General features: G+C 30.3%; 2 protein-coding genes across 2 annotated transcripts; one reads left to right on the forward strand and one right to left on the reverse strand.

Moving 5' to 3' along the window:
- Positions 1 to 616: 616 nt before the first annotated feature.
- LOC114294589 (uncharacterized) lies at positions 617 to 4,484 on the forward strand. Its single transcript, XM_082874598.1, has 4 exons — positions 617 to 1,634; positions 2,261 to 3,273; positions 3,372 to 3,885; positions 3,976 to 4,484. The coding sequence occupies exons 1-2, from the start codon at positions 1,599 to 1,601 to the stop codon at positions 2,552 to 2,554; spliced, it is 330 nt and encodes a 109-aa protein (XP_082730724.1). The 5' UTR covers positions 617 to 1,598; the 3' UTR covers positions 2,555 to 3,273; positions 3,372 to 3,885; positions 3,976 to 4,484.
- Positions 4,485 to 7,405: 2,921 nt separating this feature from the next.
- LOC145793535 (uncharacterized) lies at positions 7,406 to 8,427 on the reverse strand. Its single transcript, XM_082876383.1, has 2 exons — positions 7,605 to 8,427; positions 7,406 to 7,464 (listed from the first exon to the last, which is right to left on the reverse strand). Exons 1-2 carry the CDS (start codon positions 8,425 to 8,427, stop codon positions 7,406 to 7,408), a joined length of 882 nt encoding a protein of 293 aa, XP_082732509.1.
- Between the last annotated feature and the right edge of the window lie 12,425 nt (positions 8,428 to 20,852).

Genomic DNA, 20,852 nt, shown 5'->3' on the forward strand with positions numbered 1-20,852 from the left:
AAAATTTTACTTTAACTCTAGCCTTTGCTCATTACGCTTTGATTTTTGTAGTGTTTTGGTCTTGCAATTTCAATGCTTTGAAATTCACTTGCTTTATGAATTTTTCAGAGTAAAATTTTACTTCCAACCAGAGTAAAATTTTACTTATAATGAGAGTAAAATTTTACTTATTGCAGAGTAAAATTTTACTTTAACTCTAGCCTTTGATCATTACGCTTTGATTTCGGTAGTGTTTTGGTCCTGTCATTTCAATGCTTTCAAATTCACTTACTTATAATGAGAGTAAAATTTTACTTATTACAGAGTAAAATTTTACTTTAACTCTAGCCTTTGCTCATTACACTTTGATTTCTGTAGTGTTTTGGTCCTACAATTTCAATGCTTTCAAATTCACTTGCTTCATGAATTTTTTAGAGTAAAATTTTACTTCCAATCAGAGTAAAATTTTACTTTCAATAAAAGTAAATTTTTACTGCCAAACAGAGTAAACTTTTACTATCTCATTACAATGCTTGTGCATCTTATTTAGTGCTTATTTGTTTTGTCACATTGTTGTTTAAAGTAAAATGTTACACCGTTGATATAGGGAAACTTTTTAGTGTTTTAAAATGGTTGTTACAAGAAGCAAATGTGGTGATGATGATGATGATGATTTTGAAGTTCCACCAACGGTTATACAAAAGAAGAAAGTCCCTAAAAAAAAGAGCAAAGGTAGTAAAGAAAGTCCTTCGAAGTTGAATATTGTACATGGAGTGCGGGAGAGGGAGAACTATATGAAACAATATAGGTCAAATATTGTTTCATTGATAAACCTAATGCGAGACACAAGGTTCACTAAAAGACACATTACTGCCCTTGAGAGAACACCTTTTGGGATGTTATTTAAATATTTTTGGAAGAAAGATGATATGGTGTTAAAGAAGTTCAAGAAAGTTGACGATAATGTCATAGATGTGATCAAATCTTATGACTTTCATGCAAAGGGATTTAAGCTTGGGGGGAAAACATGTGGCATACGGGACAGTGACGTTACTTTGATTTTTGGGATAAAATCGGGAACGAAAAAAGTAGATGTGTCATATGGGAAGAAACAAGAATCACCTTTTGTGTAGAAAAGGTTTCGTAATATGTCAAGAATATCTATAAAGAGTTTGCGAGAGGCATTAGGAGATGCGTTGGAAGGCACAACGAGAGTTGATGTTGATGATGTTGCATGAATAAGGTGTCTATTTGATGTGGCGACTTTGCTATTACCAACAATTGGTCTAACAGTTGGATTGGCCTTTGTCGCCCTTGTAGAAGATTTGGAAATGATGAATTCGTATGCATGGTCAACTGCAGTTGCATCCACGTTGACTACTTCAATCCATTCTTCATTAGGAAGTCCTGAAAATGTCACTGGATGTGTACTTCTTCTTTTGGTAAGTAAATTGAACTACTTGAAATATTATGCAATCTATCTTTCGAGAATTAACTAATTTTGATTTTTTATTTTATAGTATTGGTTATGCGAGCATACTACCCTCATTCAACCTCAAGGAAAAAATTTGTGTCCAAGGCTCCTTCGATGAGACTTATCAACATTGAGGAAAAAGCTAATGAAGAAGTCATTGCAAACACTAAAGCCCGAAGAGGTATCATCTTTCCAAACTCAGCCTTACTGGTTCACTTTGCTTAAAATTATACTTACATAATAAAATCTTACTCTCGAACAGAGTGAAAGTTTACTTACAGTCAGAGTAAACTTTTACTTTGAAACATAGTAAAATTTTACTTACTCTTGAATAGAGTAAAAGTTTACTTATAATCAGAGTAAACTTTTACTTTGAAACAGAGTAAAATTTTACTTACTCTTGAACAGAGTAAAAGTTTACTTTAAATCAGAGTAAATTTTTACTTACTCTTGAACAGAGTAAAATTTTACTTACTCTTGAACAGAGTAAAAGTTTACTTTAAATCAGAGTAAAATTTTACTTTATTTTACTTACAGTCAAAGTAAAATTTTACTTACTCTTGAACAAAGGAAAAGTTTACTTTAAGTAAGAGTAAAAGTTTACTTTAAATCAGAGTAAACTTTTACTTACAGTCAGAGTAAACTTTTACAGACTCTTGAACAGAGTAAATGTTTACTTAAAATTAGAGTAAAAGTTTACTTACAATCAAAGTAAACTTTTACTTTGAAACAGAGTAAAATTTTACTCTTGTGGTTAAAGTTTGCTTAATTGTTGGCTTCTTTTCTTTTTCTAATTTTCAAATGCAGGTAAATCACAATGAACTGAAGCCCATTTCCAGAGAAGAAATGGAGCTCATTTGCAATGATGATGAAGAAGATGCATTGGACATAGAGGAAAATTTGGAGACTGAAGAAGATGCATTGGACATGAAGGAAAATTTGGAGACTGAAGAAAATGAAGATCATATAGCTGAAGCTTTAGGAGATGATCAACCTTTGAAGGACTTCATTGATCTTCAAAAGGAAAACAAGAGGCTGAAAAGTGAGAATATGGCATTGGTTGAAGAACTGAAGAAAAACAGGGAAACAATGCAAAAATAGAAGAGGATCAAGAGGCAAAAACAAAAGAAATGATGGAAAAGATGAGCAACACAGAGAAAGAAATGGAGAAACTGAGAAAGGAGATTGAAGTACTCGAATCTAAAAATAAACAGTTGGTTGAACAGATTAAAGAAAATGCAGTTTATGCGACTACCCAAGGTTTTGCTTCTAAAGAAATGCCACATGCTAAATGAGTAGAACAAGAGCAAAACTTTGGGATTCAAACTACATTGAAAGAAATACCTATAGTCGTAGAGCCATTGCAAACATCCATGGTCAAGAAAATCAAAATCAAGGCGAGGAAGAAAAAAGAGATGTCTGATTTTGAATGTGAGCCAAGAGAGGCAAAGAAAAAAAAAACCACAAAACAAACAATTGAAGTGATATCAAAAGAAGTGATTTATGTTGACAACTTGCCTCTAAGCCAACCAAAGCCAGTTGAAAGGGTTTTGTTTCTAGATAATGCTGTAATATGCAAATTGCTTGATAAGAATGAGAAGTGTCTATTGAACAAGATTTACAATTTGGAAACCACAGAGTAAAACCATTTTAATTTTATCAAACAACAGATTTTTACTGTTATCAAACTGCAACGTATTAATCAACATTTTTTTTACCTTATGACTAGTGCAATCATATAGTCCGGCACAGGAAATGGAGTATATGTTACATTGCATGATGTGGATGCAATTCTGAGAGATGGTGATACTGCAAATAATGTAAGTCGCCATACAAGTTTCAATGACTAGTGCTTACTTCAATAACTAAAAATAGTTCATTTTATTAACATATATTTAATTGATTTTTGTTTTTCTAGGTCATTGACAGCTTCGTAGAAATGCTTGAGATTGAGCAACAAGCAAATAAACCAGAAAAGAATAAATCATTCTTTTTCTCAAGCCTTTATTGGGTAAGCCATCAATTTGTATTTAGTTTGAATTGATAAATTTTTACTGTGGTTTAGTGTAACATTGTACTATATTTTGGAGTTAATTTTTACTATTTGGTTTGCCAAAGATTGACAACTCATACAGTGTCTCACCAACACAACTTGAAACATAACACTCTTATATGATTAAATGCAGTCTTTAGTGAAATGGGGTTATGGGGAGCTGAGAAATCATTTAATTGATAAAGTCCTTGAACAAGATTTGAGTGGATATAGATACCTTCATTTTTGCATGAATTCCAATGGGAACAAAAAGGAAGAAAAACCCTACCACTGGACACTTCTTGTATTTGACACTGAACTTGATGAGTGGAGATATTACAATTCTTTAAAGCCAAGAGACAACAGAGAAGATCCTTACCTTAAGGATGCAAAAAACATTGTAAGTGCTTTGCATCATATTAGCAGTAATTTTTTGCTGTGTTTTATTATTGAATTTAATCGTGACCAAACAATTATGTAATGACGTTAGATAACATATGTGGATAGCAAGTTGGCCAACAAAACGAAGAGAGGTAGAAGAAAGTTTGCAAACTTGGTTTCGGTGAAAGATAGTCCACAACAACGCCCAACATCATAAGTTTTTCATGCTACTATTACATGCTTCAATTGGTAGTTTTCAAATTTGACTAAATCTAACAAGATATTGATTTTTATTAACAGTGTTGATTGTGGAATTATTGTATGTTATATCATGCACCAAATCATAAGAGATGAGCCTATTGCAAATTCTATGGAAGATGATGAAATTAACAATTTCCGAGCATCAATAGTGCATCAATTTTTGAATGATTATCCAAAAGCATGGACTGAGGAACACTTCAACCTCAAAAAAAAAAAAAAAAAAAAAAAAAAAAAAAAAAAACGAGCAAGAGCTAAGACCTCAAGGATGACAATGTGGACAAGTTCTGGGGAACTACTGTGAATGATGTATGCAATTTCGGTTTTTGTAAATGAAAGAACGGTGAAAAAGTAATTGCAAGTGAAAGAATACTAAAAGAGTATTAGATAGTACATGCTATGTCTATTGTTTTAGTAAATTTTACTGTGGTTCGGTGATGAATACATTATTATAGAAGGATATTGTTTTGACTGTGAATGAATGTTGTTATGGATAGAATACAATGATACAGGTAGAGACTTAAATTTTTTTTGACTGAATGTTGCTATGAATGTTGGAATGAATGTTGCTATGACTTTTGTTTTGACTAGGAATGTAAGTGGAATGAATGTTGCTATGAATGTTGTTTTGACTGGGAATGAATGTTGATGATATATGTAGTTGTGTTGTTAGATTTTTTTTGCACAAAGATTGCATGATGATCATCAGGGGAGTTTGTGTGTTGTGGTAAATTTTGGTGCAGGTTGGAAATGTTTTTCTAAGGGGACTAACATATTTTCTTAAATAAAGTAAAATTTTATTCTGAAATGAAGTAAATTTTTACTCTGAAATGATGTAAAATTTTACTCTGCATAAAAGTAAAATTTTACTTTATATTCTGAAAGATGAGTAAATTGTTGCACTCTGAATCTAAAAGTAAAATTTTACTCTGCATAAAAGTAAAATTTTACTTTGAAATAAGAATAAAATGTTATACTCTGAATCTAAGAGCAAAATGTTACAACTTGAATAAGTAAAATTTTACTCTATATAAAAGTAAAATTTTACTCTGTACAAAAGTAAAATTTTACTTTGTATGAAAGTAAAATTTTACTCTGAAAGGCGAGTAAATTTGGACTCTAAATCTAAAAGTGAAATGTTACTCTGCACTAAAGTAAAATTTTACCCTCTATAAAAGTAAAATTTTATTCCGAAATAAGGTAAAATTTTAATCTAAAAGTAACATTTTACTCTGAACATAGTAAAATTTTACTGTGAAGCCACAGGCTCATCACACCCACAGACAACCATTCAACCACAAAACAAATCAGGAACTAGAACAGACAACCATTCAAGAATATAGTAAAAATGTCTTTTATTGCAATGTCTCCTTACAAATCTAGTCTAAAAGACTATACTATTATTGCTATGGACTACTTATTGCAGAAGAACTGCATTATTTTTATACTTCTATTACAAAATCAATAATGTCTTTCACGGCAATGCCTTATTGCAAGTCTTCTTATTATGACCGTACTTCTCGCATCTACCACACTGTACTTGTCTTATTTGCTCACCCCTAGATGGGATCCTATTCTTCCTTGGCCTACCAGGTGGCTTCTTACAAATTGAAGGAAGGACAACAAGATCATCCATAGCTACAAGTAGGGCTGGGCATAGGGTCATCCGACCCCCCCAAACCGCCCTACTCGATCCGAACCGTACATGTATGGGCGGTTTCGCAAACACATTGGGGTAGGGTGCAGTTTGGATTTTATCTAATTTTCAGGTTGTGGGCGGGTTGCGGGTTTAACCCACACCCGCCCAACCTGCCCGCATAAAACTTTTATTTTTTCTTTTTTAAATCTAACCGTTCAAAAAAACCCCTTTTATTTTTATTTATTTTTTTGCATTTTGGATGAATGTAAATTAATGAAGAATTACCTTTCTTTTTTCTTTTTTTTTTGTATTTGGGTTATGAATAATGAATGTAGGATTTTTTTAATTTGGATTAGGAATGATGAATGTAGAATGAATGCAAGTTAATGATGAACGTAGATTTTGAATGATTTGTTTAGGTTACGAATTGAAATGAATGCAAGTTGATGATGAAAGTAAATTTTGAATGATTTATTTAGGTTACGAATTGATTTTGTTGTGTTTTTTATTTTATAAGTTTTTTATAAGTTTTAATTCATTAATTATTAATGTTAGAATATTTTAGAAAATGGGAGGAAAAATGTTTAAAAGAAATATTGATAAAAAATGGGAAAAAAAAAGGGTTTAACAAAAAATTTTTGAAAAAAAGTTCAATCCGCAAACGGCCCGCAACCGCCCGCGCAGCCACGAACCCTATCCTCACAAACCGCAAACCGCATTGCAGGTGGTTGTGGGTTGACTTTTCCTCAAACCGCATATATACGACCGGTCCAAACCGAACCGCAAACCGTCCCAAACTGAACCGCAGACACCCCTAGCTACAAGAGGTTTCTCAACAGTGTGTATTGGATAAACGGACTCAGCATAGCAATCTTTGAACTTGCTGGTGTAATAAAATGGTACCACATGTGCATACAAATCACCTCCGCTCTTTTGGATAGCGGTCGCCGCGTGAGCACAAAAAAATCCATTCAATTGCCATTAGTAACATGAGCAAGTTCTATTCAAGAGGTCAACGCTAACCGATGGCCGGGATTGAACCTCAAAAACATGATCACTTGAACGACTAACCAACCAAGTTCTTCCACTTTTAAGAGCATTTAGTAATGTTGAATCCATCTCCGGACAAAGAAAAGTATTCCATTTCTTAGCTTATTCTCTCCTTCTCGACATCAAATCCATGATCTTCAACCTAATTGAATCAATCATCTTTGTAGTGGGCAAATAGCGAGCTTGACGGATCCATGAATTGAAAGACTCTGCCACATTCGAGTGCATTTCACCGTATTTTTGTCCTTTAAAATATGCATTAGTCCACTTGTCATAGGGCAAATTGGATAGAAACCCATAAACAATCCCTTTTCCCTCATCTTATAATTCTTTCAAGAACTGATTAAAACATCCCACTGTCGGAGCGTAAGCACACGAAGAAAACAAAAAAACTATTCTACTCCTGAAAGTATTGCTGAAACTTGGACCAAAAAACCTATCTCTCAAATTGGCCTTCAAGTGTTGGAGACAAAAATAGTGGTAAGCAGTAGGTAAAACCTTGGGTAAAGCCTCCAAAAGTCTAGCATTTCCGATCAGATATGAAGGTAATTGGTCTTTCATCCAACAATATATTCGACAAATGCATAAAAAATCATTCCCAACTGTCTGTAGTCTCTGTATCGACAATTGCCGTTGCAAGAGGGAAAAAACCTGAAAAATAACATTTTACAATTAGTAAGTATATTAAACGAAAAGGACAAATATAGTAGATTTTTACTCTGAATAACAGTAACATGTTAATCTGAGAATAAGAAACTTGTTACTTTTGAATAAATTATAGTAATATCTACCTTGATCCCCATCCTTCGTTGTAGCTGTTAACAAGGTGGCCTTATATTTCCCCTTCAGAAAAGTCTCATCGATAAACAATAGAGGACGGCAATGCCTAAACCCTTGAATGGAAGCATTAAATGCAACAAAAAACCTCTTGAACTGTCCACTTTGATGGTTATAGTCAAGACGCAAATAGCTACCAAGATTTGTGCTCATCACAACATCGATATACCATCGAATCTCATCATAAGACATAAAGAAATCTCCAAAAGTAGTAGTCCTAGCTTTCTCAACTCCCAACCAAGCGTGATTGTACGTAATGGTGAGCCTATATTGATCTGTAAATTGATGCACAACATCAATTAGACCAGTTTGGGGATTCCTACGAACGTCATTAACAATGAAACTTGCAACCAAATTTGAACTCATCCTTGAGTTTTTAGAAGTACGAACAGCAGCTCCACAAGTATGCTTATCATGTAGAGTCCTAATGTAGAAAAAATTATTAGCACTTTCTAGAGATGCATGTACTCGCCATAAACAAGCTTTCGACTCCCGCATTGAACACACAGCAGTGACCCGACACTTCTCTTTCTTCACATACACAAACTCAAATCCTATCTGAATGGCATATTTACACAATGCAGTTCGAAAATCCTTTGCACCTCCAATAAATCTTTGACCTACATGAGTAATTCCATTCACCCATCCACAAGACAACAAAGTCCTTTCTTCATGTTGACAAAACATAGGGAGTAAATCCATTTCATCATCAGTAATGTTGGATCCAGTAGTGTCCCCTGATTCTCCAACTCCATGTTTTTCATTTGAAATGCCCATTTCAATAATGGTCACATCAACCCGGTTAACACTAGGGGATAAACAAGCGACAACATATTTTGAAAATCAGAATCATCATCAATCATGCATTGCGAATGTCCAGGCAAACAGTACGATAACAGTATGCAACCACTATTGTCAAACTTCTTCAATTTACAACTTAAGAAATCAGTTAAATCCTTCAACGTGCAGTTTGACACAACCTTGAACAAAATGGTACAATCACCATACTTGCATAACAACATAAGAGGTGGAACCATTTTACAAATCTGTAATCAATTAACAGTAAAATTTTACTGTCACTATCAAAGTAAAATTTTACTATCACTATCAAAGTAAAATTTTACTGTTACTACAATTTGTGTTTAGTTTGAATTGATAAAATTTTACTGTGGTTTAGTGTAACATTGTACTATATTTTAGAGTTAATTTTTACTATTTAGTTTGCCAAAGATTGACAACTCATACAGTGTATCACCAACACACCTTGAAACATGAATCTAAAAGTAAAATTTTACTTTGATATAGGAGTAAAATGTAAAGGAATCTAAAAGTAAAATTTTATTCTGCATAAAAGCAAAATTTTACTCTGCATAAGAGTAAAATTTTACTCTGAATCTAAGAGTAAAATGTTACGCCCTGAATTTAAAAGTAAAATTTTACTCTGTATAAAAGTAAAAATTTACTCTGAAAATTGAGTAAAATGTTAGACTCTGAATATAAAAGTAAAATGTTACTCTGCACAAAAGTAAAATTTTTGCAAACAATGAACTTGTTTGGTGCAACTTTTTTGCTAGTTAAAAATTGATAACTAAAACGCATAAGCTAAGAAAACATATCTCCCCTATCTTCTCAACAATCAAAAATTTTACTATCATTCTAACACCAAAGTAAATTTTTACTCTCATTATAAACAGAGCAATAGAACCAGAGTAAAATTTTACTCTCATTCTCTGAAATAAAAGACAGAGCAATCGAACCAGAGTAAAATTTTACTCTCATTCTCTGAAACAAAAGACACAACAATAGAACCAGAGTAAAATTTTACTCTAATTCTGTCAAACGAAATCAGATCAAACACAACAAAAATAAATAAAAAAAAAACAAACAAACAAAAACAAAAAAAATTAATTAACAAATCAACATACCTAATTGAGAAGAAAAACCTCTACAACTCAATCAACAATCACAAATCTCAATGAAACTCTCGTTTAGTTGGGAGTGTTGATCATCGGCCACCAAGTGAGAGATGTTCGACTGCGAGATCGTCTATTGTTGAACAAGTGAGAGATGTTCGGTTGCGAGATCTTCAGATTTGGAGATCGTTTTCATCGATTTTGTGAAGTATGATCGATTTGGAGATCGTCTTCATCAGCTACGAGATCTTTAGCTCAGATTTCAAAATTTTCAAACGTATGATACTATATATATAAGGGCAATATTGTGATAAAAAAAAATAGAAATTATAAAATGTCCTTATTAAGGTAGGCATTTCCTACTCAGGGGTTTTTTGAAAGAAAATTGATTAAGTTATCCTTTACTCTAATAAAGAGGCCCAAAAGGGAGGTTTCACCAAAAATCCGTTGCTCAAATTCAAAAATTCTAATGCAAAATAATAGTCGAGTGCTTAAAAAGATTGTGGAGGAGTTGGTAGTGGTTGAAATCTTTGTTTAAAAGCATAATTTTAGCATTTTTTAACAACAAATTTACTTTTGTTCAAAAAAAAAAAAGAAAAAAAACATAATTACTTCTCGTTTTTGTATCACAACAATATTATATGGTTGATATTGTTCCAATATGAGAACGTCGAAGTGTTGTAAGAATTTTGAGTGCGAATGGATGGTGACTCCTTTGATATTAGTCTCAAATCTCTCCTCTATAATTCTCAAGATTAGAAAGGCCATGCTCTTTTTTTTCATGAGCAGCGCTAGGGCCCTCACAAATCGAGACTTGAATGCCTCCAATTATTTTTTATTTTATTTTATTTTATTTTATTTTTAAAAGGGATAATTATGTGTTGAGGTGTGTTAAAAAATTAGACATTCTGCACTAACTTAACTTGTATGGTTTGATAAGGTGAGTGAATTGGGTTGGATTAGTTGGATAATAAAATTGACTGATCAGTAAGGCTGCTGATTAAAATTTGTTAATTTCATATAATTTTATATGAGTCCCTATTATATTTTTATTTCAAGTTAGGAAGACTCGGTGGAAATTAAAATGGCTTTGGTATTGTGTACGCAGAAAAATATCACCTAACCAGTCCAACCTAACTCACTTACCTTATTAAACTACATAGGCTGAGTTGGTGCGAAATGTCTAATTTTTTGGCACATCCCTACACATAACCACTCTTCCAAAAAAATAAATAAATAAAACCAACACAGTCCAACAAATAAATAAAAATAAAAAATAAAAACAACCAAACCAATACAATCCAATAAATAAAAAAAAAAAATTAAAAAAATTGAGACATTCGAGCCTTGATTTGTCGAAGCCCCAAGCATTGACCCCTCCAAAATAAAGTTATGCTAGAGACCCTAAATATTCTACTAAATATTTTATCAAATCTCTCACATGTGTGTGGGACCCACACACATGTAAATTTGTGTGAGTCCCACCCGCATGTAAGAGGTTTGGTAAAATATTTGATAAAATATTTGAAATACATAACATTTCTCTCCTAAATATAAGCTGGTCAGGAAGATACCCATTTATGTCATCATTGTGCAAATATTTGTTTTAAAAAAGGGGATTTAGGCAAAATTTTCTCATAATAAAAGTTTAATGTATTAAGAATAAATATAAAAAAAATTTCTTAAAAAGTCTAACACATACCACTATTAATAAAATATTAAATTTTAAAATAATAATTTTTTTTTATCTAAATGTCAATTTTTAATAAAATTCATATTTTTAGAATTTTCTTATCAAGATCTATCAAATAAAATCCATGTTAACTATGAAATTCTTTAAAACAAAAAATTATTACCTTCAAAATTGATGTAAACAGTAATATGTTACTTTGTCTCATAGTAACATGTTACTAAAGTAATATTATCTAAGGGAGAAAAAAATATATATTTTACTTTATCCTTACTCAATTATGTGCTCCATCTTTAGGGAATTTATGGAACAAAAAAATTGAACTGATATTTTTACCAAATAAGCGACAAATAAAGAGATTTTGACTAAATTTTTCTTTAAAAAAATATTAAATAATTGAGATACATTTTAAGAGTGAGTCATTACACATAATTGAATCTACACCGTCCAACAAACCTGAACCTGAACTATTTTTTCTACGTTCATGTATGTTATAATACAAACAAATGTGTTAGGTTCAATTGGTGTGAGATTTCTATCATTCTTAAATCATCATTGGGATCGCGATTTGGAACTATCATACCATGAAAAGTTACATAGTTTATAGAACTCGATATAATTCTTTCATATAAATGTGAAACTTAAAAAAAATATAAAATATATTTCATGTAAAAGAATTATGTTTAATTCTGTAATTAATTTTGATGTTCCTAAAATTTATTTTTTTAAAATTATATATTTCAATTTTTATATTGTGATGAATGGGGGATGTTCCTAAAATTTATTATTTTTAAATTATATATTTCAATTTTTATATTATGATAATGGTGTGGTGATGGTGATGGTGATGGTGGTGGTGTTGGTAGTGGTGGCATGATGATGGTGATGGTGATGGTGGTGGTGGTGTTGGTAGTGGTGGCATGATAGTGGTGGTGGTGGTGGTGGTAGTGGCGATAATTGTAATGGTAGTGGTGGCGGTGGCATGGTGGTGTTGGTGGTAATAGTTGCGATGGTGGTGGTGGTGGTGGTGGTGACAGTAGCATTGTGATGATTGTAGTGGTAATAGTGAGTTTATAATAGTGTATATAGGTACTTATAGTTAGTATTTATATGATATCAATTATAATTATTAAACGAATTTAATTGATTATCACGTAGTACATTTTATTTTAAGTATTAAATCATATTATTAAATACTAAAGTGATTGACAAAACTTGATTCACCACACTTCACTTAAATAAAATAATATCATCATTATACTGAATATTTTTTTTTTTCTATCCTAGTCGGACCCTCTAAGATTTGACTTAGGCAGGGATGATATAATTTAGGTGTAAGAGGGGCTAATTTGAGCCCACTAAATTATTTAGGCCCAATAGCCCAAGATTAGTGGGCCCGAATTTATTGTAAGTCCAAGAATCGGTGGGCCCAGATTTATCGCCATCAAACGGGCTGAATCGCTCTAAGTCTCGAAGGGGTTCGGATCCACGAACTTAGAGACTTAGAGACTTACTCGGGCCCGGACTCGAAAGGGTGTTGAACAAGCCTAGAGATCCGAGGCACTCGGACTCGAAAGGATTCGGACCTACGAATCTAGAGATCCGAAGCACTTGGCTTCGAACAGATTCAGATGCAATCTAGAAGCCGCTCCGTTAATGAGTCCCAGAACACTTGCGGGCTCGGAGCTTTCCGGGATCTACGCACCAGAACCATGGGCGTAATGGAGTTCGAACAAAGGACCCGATCCCGAGGACGGTGAGTGGAGATAAATTCACTCTTCGGTTAAACTAGCCTATACCCGGGTCGAGGTGGCACGACCCCGGGGGGTCCATGAGACTCGGCAATATTTTTTGCGGCAGGACGTCCTATGGGACTACCCCTGACCCTTTGGGATGATTGGGGATCATTGGTTAGGTGTGGCTAAGAAGAAGGGTTCGCCGAGGGATTGATCTCCTCTTCGGGGTTTTCTCATCCTCGGAGAAGTCACCTCCTCGGAGAGGTCACCTCCTCGGACAAGGTGGTTAGAGAGAATATCCCCCATGTGCCTTGCACATGGGCTCCATCCTACATCATGAGGTGCCTATAAATAGCACCCACCCATAGCTTTACAGGGGATGGATTTTGGAGATCTTTGAACTCTTGGGAAAGAACTAATTTCCCCTCTCCATTATCAACCTTGAGAGTGAAAGTGGGAGATCCCTGGGAGAGCCTTGCCATTATTCTATTCTCTAGCCATTTTGCCTTCTTCTTCACCCAATCTCTTATCTCCATCATCTCCTTTGTTGTTGTGTTCCTAAGTTGAGATTATTGAAGAATCTAAGCCTCTCATCATATTCTAGAGAATTCGAAGTTGTTCTTCAAGGATCTTTGAAGATCTTCGAATTTTCCAACTCCTTTCTTGAACCCTCTCCTACATTTATAATAGTGTATATAGGTACTTATAGTTAGTATTTATATGATATCAATTATAATTATTAAACGAATTTAATTGATTATCACGTAGTACATTTTATTTTAAGTATTAAATCATATTATTAAATACTAAAGTGATTGACAAAACTTGATTCACCACACTTCACTTAAATAAAATAATATCATCATTATACTGAATATATTTTTTTTTTTCTATCCTAGTCGGACCCTCTAAGATTTGACTTAGGCAGGGATGATATAATTTAGGTATAACACAAGTAAATATGATTAGATTCAATTGGGGTTCCTATCATTTTTACCACTAAACCGTAAGGAGGATCACGTGTTTGCACTATACCAATTGCGATTCTTATTTTCTTTGTGGATTAAAAAATAAATAAAAATAAAATAACCCTCCATTAAAACAACGTGGCAATTGGGTTCTATAACAAAAGCATTCAAACTGATTGTAGCATTCTACACAAAACTATTATATAATTTTTCAACTTATACAACATTATACTATTAGCGTTCCCTACAAATTAATTAAAAAAAGAAAACTCGAAAATAAGCTAAAAAAACAAGAGATGTATTGTAATCTCCACAGTAAATAAAGAATGAATTTAATTCACTTTAATTTTTATACACATGTTTATTTCTTTTCTTTTTGTCAAAAAAATATTATTGTATATACTTAGTGCAAATGTAAACAAAATATTTATTCAATATATATCAAATTATGCGGTGAGAAAATCTTTCGTGAGTTTCTTATTTTCGGCGTGATGAGTTGCCATTGATCAATTCAGAAATATATATATATATATATTTACAAATAAATTTTAATTTATGTACTTATACTCTATTAAGTCCTAACTAAGATTTTTTAGACTTTCAAGTCCCATTAAATTTTTAATAGTTAGAATTGCTATTAATCAATGATTATCATCATTTATGATTATTTATAAAGGAACATAATGATTTGACGTTTATTTTGATTTTTAAAATTTTAAATTATCAACTTTTAAAATGAAAAAACTAATTTTCCGAATTAAGCTTTTTGAAAATTGAGTTTTCTGTTCTTCATGATTTTTTATTTTTAGTAAATATTTTTAAAATTTTAAGCATTTTTTTTCTTTTCTTACTTTTTTTAGGTGTACCTTAGTTAGATGTATCCAAAAAATAAAAAATTTGTGAAAAATATTTTAAAAAATTAACAAATACATAAAAATACTAAAATCATACTAAATTTTCGTGTTTTTTTAATATTATTGATATTTATTGAATTTTTAGAAGATTTTTCACAAAAATTATACTTTTTATGTGTATTTATGTTAAGTGTGTCTAAAAATTTAAAAAAAAAAATTGCTTAAAATGTTAAAAAAATTCAGTAAAAACAAAAAAAAAATGCAAAAAATAAGAAAGTAGAATTTTTTGAAAACTATTTTCAGAAAAACGAAACCAAACAAGCTGATTTTTTTTTAAAAAAAAATTTAAAAACTGAATTATTTTTTATGCAAAATTAAAAATTTTGTGTCTATAAAGGAGGATGATGATAGAATATTGATGTGCAAAACTAAAAATAAAAAATAAAAAATTTTAAAATAAAAAAACGATAATGTTTTTAGCTTTAAAACTGGAAAAAAAAAACTATTAATGTTCTCGATTTTAATAGATAGTTGAATCAAATTAACAAGTGGAAGAGCAAAACGTTTAATCTCATACTCATTTTTTTTTTATCAATTAGTAAAATAATTATTTAGAATATTATTATATAAAATTGATAATATTTTCAATTTTATTAAATAAAACTTATTAGTTTAAAATATTTTAAATATGACTTGAGTTATTATAATATTTATCAATGAAATTTTTAGATAATTAATTAAAAAAAATTTAATTGAGATGTGTGTAAAATTATTCCTATACTTCTCACCTAAGGAAAAAAAAATTGATCAATAATGGTGCGCCCATTAAGGAAAGGAAAATGAGTGAGAACTTTAATTAGAGTTACCACTAATGATGTAGTAGTGGATCTCATTTACTGTCACAATATGTGTTGTGTCTATATATACTAGTGGGTGGCACACACGATGTGTGTGCAATTTAAATAAGTAGGAATAAAAAGAAATAATAATGAAATTAATATTATAATGTGTACTTAACTTAAGTGGTATGAGTTCTCGTATTTAAACCCATGGTCATGGGTTCAAGCCTTACCCATCTCTTTGTTTAACTTTTTTTTAAAAAAATAATAAAAAATACTGTCACATGACATGAGGAGAGTAAAGTTTCAGGACACCATAAGAGTTATGTGTTCAGTTTATAATAGTATAGAAGATATATATATTTTTTCCCACCTCATTAATAGTAAATTTAGAGCCACTAAATTAGTGGTCTTTAGCACCACCGTTAAGGAAAAAACAATTGTTGTCGCGTGCGGAACAGCAGGCCATGTCTCTTGGGTGGGAGGCATTTGCTTCTGTAGAAATGGCTGATAGTCTCATTTTGATTTTGCCCCTTTGACTCGTTGAAAAGTTTGGTAGCAAAAGAAGATGGTGACCAGTAGGTGGTTGAGTGAAAAGGTGCCTCACGGATCGATTCTTGAGGGACGTGATTAGCGCTTTTGTAAACGGTTGAAGTTGATTACGTATTTCGCTTTCTCATTTTTAATAATATATATTTTAAAAAAAAAAAATTAAATCTGATCAGTAATTAATTATTCTAAAGTTAAAATTTACGAATATTATGATTTGTCACAAAGATTTTTTTTTATCTGATAAAACAAAAAACAAAATAATGATCACTACAACAAAAAGCAAAAATGGCGACTAAAAAAAAAATTTCGTTACTGAAAGTAGCATTTTCGGTGACTAAAATGGAATTAGTAGCCAAAAGTAAAGACTTTTGGCGACTAAAACAGTTTAGTAGCCAAATGTATAGTTATTGGCGACTAAAAATCAGTTTCGTCACCGATTATATAGGTTTTAGTGACTAAAAAAATTTTAGCAGCCAAAAGTCAAGGTTTTTGGCGACTAAAAACATTTAGTAGCCAAAAGTATAGGTTTTGGCGACTAAAAAATAGTTTGGTCGTCGATTATACGTGTTTTACCGACAAAAAAAAATTTTGTAGCCAAAAGTGAAGCTTTTTGGCTACTAAAAAATATTTAGTAGCTAAAAGTCAACAATTGGCGACTAAACTTTAGTCGCCCAAAGTGGAGGGTTTGGCCACTAAAATTCAGTTTAGTCGCCAAAAGTGGAGGTTTTAGGCAGGAATTAATTCTTTTAGCGACAAAAAAGTAATTACTAGCCAAAAAGTATAGAATTGGCGAGTAAAAAACAAATTTAGTCGCCAAAAGTGGTCTCTTATTTTTTTAGTAAATAATTTATTTTTTACATAAATTATATTAAATAAAAATAATTATTTTTATACATATAGTTTTGTATTAATACCGGTCAATATACTATATAAATAATATATGTTGCCTTTATATTCATGTGATGTTGTAGTGGCATAGTGGGGAGAGTGTGTTGCTAAAGGTTTAGAATGTGGGAAGTTGGTGGTTTGAAACTTGGGAACAGCAGAGGGTAAATTTTTTTTTTTTGAAATATGCTTTTGGCGACTAAAATGGAATTAGTCGCCAAAAGCTTGACTATTGGCGACGAAAAAAATAGTCGGCAAACGTATAAATAAAAAAAATAATTCACTATTGGCGACTAAAAGATTAGTCGCTAAATGTATAATTTTCAAAAATGTAATTGACTATTGGCGACAAAAGCTTTGGTCGCTAAAGACCTATTTTTTGCCGACTAAAACTTTTTTAGTCGCCAATAACTCTGGCGACCATGTATTTGCGACAAAACCGGCGACTAAAATATTTAGTTGGGGAAAGTGAAAAGTTGACTTTTGGCGACTAAAAATGGACTTTTGGCGACTAAAACTTTAGTCGCCAAAGGTGCTTTTTCTTGCAGTGGATGGTGATTCCCTTTCCAAATTATGCTCAAATTTCTATACTACAATTTATCTTTCTAATTTCTATGGCATATGTCCCCTATACAAACAAATATGTGTCAGGTACATCTAAAATTTGTATCATTTTTCAAATTTATTAGAATTAGAATCGCGCTTTTGGTGACTATATAATAATGTGAATTATTATCGTAGTCAATAAAAAAATAGAATCATCTAGAATGGTTGTATGTTAAGTTTAATTGATTTTTGAATAAATTACATTGATATTTTTGAGATTTGTCTTTAATATAAGTATCCCCTCACGTTCTAAAAATTATATTAAATCTCCTCCCTATGTTGTTACAATTTAATCTTTTTATTAATCAATTGTCAAGTCAACTAACGAAAAAAATTAATCTAAAAAATTAATTTTTTTTAAATGCCTATTTTACTCTTATTAAAAAAATTCAAAAAAAAAAAATTCATTAGATAAGTAAAGAAATCTACAGGGAACTATAAAAATTCATTCAATACATATATTATTATACTATTAAATATTTAGGCAATGCTATGGCACATAAGCTTTTGTAGTGTTAATTATCGCAAATATTATAATTAGATCTTTTTCAATCATAACCAAGAAGTATAGTTATAACCAAATGCCGTATAAGGTATAATCAAATACATATCAAATCATAATCATAATCAAAATCAAGTTATAATCAATAGTTATGACTAACATCACAATAGGTCACAACCAAATATCACAACTGGAGCATATAAATTTTTTTTAAATGGTAAATTGTTTGTCAGTTTTATATATGCAAACAAGGGTAAAATAGGTATTTTTTAAAATTAATTTCTAATATTAGTTTTTTTTTATTAGTTGACTTAACAATTGACAAACAAAATGATTAAATTGTAATGGAAGTTTAAATCTTAGGGAGAGAGATGCAATTTCCAGAAGTGAGGAGGGTACTTATATTAAAGACAAATTTCAAAGAGTGTCACTGTAATTTACCCTTGATTTTTATACCATTTTTCAAATTGATTGTTAATCATGTTGTTGACTATAATAATGTGAATTATTGTCTTATTTAAGAAAACGAAAATGTTAGAGATCTGAAAAATTCTATCAAAAATTTTATCAAATGTCTCACTTGGGTGTGGGATCCACATTGTGTGGGTCTCATACTTATGTCAGATATTTGGTAGAAATTTTGGTAGAATTTTTGAGATCTCTAATATTACTCTTAAGAAACTGTTATACACATGTGGCAATTGCATATTTGCAATTAAGAATCATCAGGAAGGGCTATGTATTAGGTTCAATTGAATTTTTCTCTCCTTTTTAAAATGATTATATAGCGTTAATCATGTTGTTTGTGTACCATAATAATGTGAATTGTCATCTTAATTTAAAATATAAAAAAAATGTACATATATGGCAATTACATATTTATGTAGAAGAGATTTGGCAATAATTATTGCAAGAGAAAATATTATTTTACCGTCCAAATTATTACACAAAAATCAATTTAGCACTTAGATTTTGTATTATTTTAATTTGAATATTAAATTTATTTTAAATTTGATGAATTTATTCCTCGCTGTTTGTTTCTGTCTATAATCAAACGGAACTTGCTGACATGTTGCCAAAGTTTATTTATAATTTTATTTTACTCTTCAAACTATATTTTAAAATTCAATTAGTCGCCAAATATTTTAAAAATATATATTTAAATATTTAATTAATCACCTTGTTTGGTTCTAATTTTCTAAAAATTGTTTTTTATTTTTATTTTTCATGTTTATTTTGTTTTCACTAATTTTTATAATATTGTAAATAATTTTTTTAGTTTTTAAATACACTTATAAATATAATTGAAAAGTACAATATTTGTCAAAAACCTATAAAAAATCCACTAAATGCAATATATATATATATATATATAAATTCAATACTTTTCATATTCATGTGTGTTTATTTATTTATTTTTTAATATCAGTTTATAAAGATTTTACTTTTTAGGTACATCTAAAAGGTAAAACGTTTTCTTAAGAAATTAAAAATATTCACTAAAACGATATATATATATATATATATATAACAAAAAAAATCAGTTTTTATAAAATTAAATTTAGAAAATCGGAACCAAACAATGTGAGATAAATTTTCATCTCAAAAATGAAAAAAAAAATTTAAATAAAAAAATTGAGTATTTGTTCTGTTTAATATTTTCTAGACAATAATTGAACTTTAATTTTTTTTTATTCACTCAATTTTGAAATTATTATCAATCAATCAATTCTATTGAAATTAATTTGGGAAATAAACTAGTTACAATTATGCGCACGCACACACAGAGTCGTCAAGAAATTTTTGACTCAATTAATTTCTCCGTGATCGATTCGAGATAATTTGAGACTTAAAGAGATAATTCTAAATGAAGATTTTTATTATTTTTTTACAAAGATATTATTTAAAATTTAATTTTTTTTATTATTGAGATAAAAAAATTATTTATTGAATATTTAAATTTATTATTATTTTTATATTTGGTGGACTAATTGATTTTTAAGGTATATTTGGGGTGTAAAATAAAATTCCATATGAAGTTTGGTACCACGTCAGCAAGTTCTGTTTGATTGTAGAATGAAATAGACAACAAGGTAAATTAATCAAATTTTAAAAAATTTAGCAATCAAATTAACACAATACAAAATCTGAGTACCAAATTGATTTTCACATAATAATTTAGGGACAAAATGATATTTTTTTCTTATTGCAAAGATTCAAAGTTAGGCACATCATTATGAATGATTTATAATGAGTATATAATGATTTTTTTTTTCTTTTTTTGTATTTTTAGTATTTGGTGAATTTTCTTTTAAAAAAATCACAAATATTATACTTTTTAAGTGTATTTACATTAGGTGTGTCTCAAAAATAAAAAAAAAAATTGCTTAAAATATTAAAAAAATTCAATGAAAACAAAAAAAATTATAGAAAACGAAAAAGTAAAATTTTCTGAAAAGTGAATTCTAAACTGAAACCAAACAGAGTGATTGGAATTATCGTTTTCCTGGCGAACGACAATGTACGAATGGATTCTTTTGATTGAATTGATGTGGGTGCTTTGAGAAGTAGGTTAAAAGCTAACTTTTTGATTTTTTTTTGACTTTTTTTTTAAAAAAATGTATAAAAAAAATAAAGAAATAATATAATACAAAAAA

Source organism: Camellia sinensis, chromosome 6 (assembly GCF_055761805.1).
Source record: "Camellia sinensis isolate YWXY chromosome 6, ASM5576180v1, whole genome shotgun sequence".
Taxonomy (NCBI): domain Eukaryota; kingdom Viridiplantae; phylum Streptophyta; class Magnoliopsida; order Ericales; family Theaceae; genus Camellia; species Camellia sinensis.

Excerpts from the sequence above, each read along its gene's own strand:
- LOC114294589 (XM_082874598.1), top strand. The coding sequence starts at position 1,599 with ATGAAGAAGTCATTGCAAACACTAAAGCCCGAAGAG. Across the intron at positions 1,635-2,260 it reads AAACACTAAAGCCCGAAGAG|GTAAATCACAATGAACTGAA; the intron begins GTATCATCTTTC and ends TTTCAAATGCAG.
- LOC145793535 (XM_082876383.1), bottom strand. The coding sequence starts at position 8,427 with ATGGGCATTTCAAATGAAAAACATGGAGTTGGAGAATCAGGGGACACT. Across the intron at positions 7,465-7,604 it reads AACGAAGGATGGGGATCAAG|GTTTTTTCCCTCTTGCAACG; the intron begins GTAGATATTACT and ends GTTATTTTTCAG.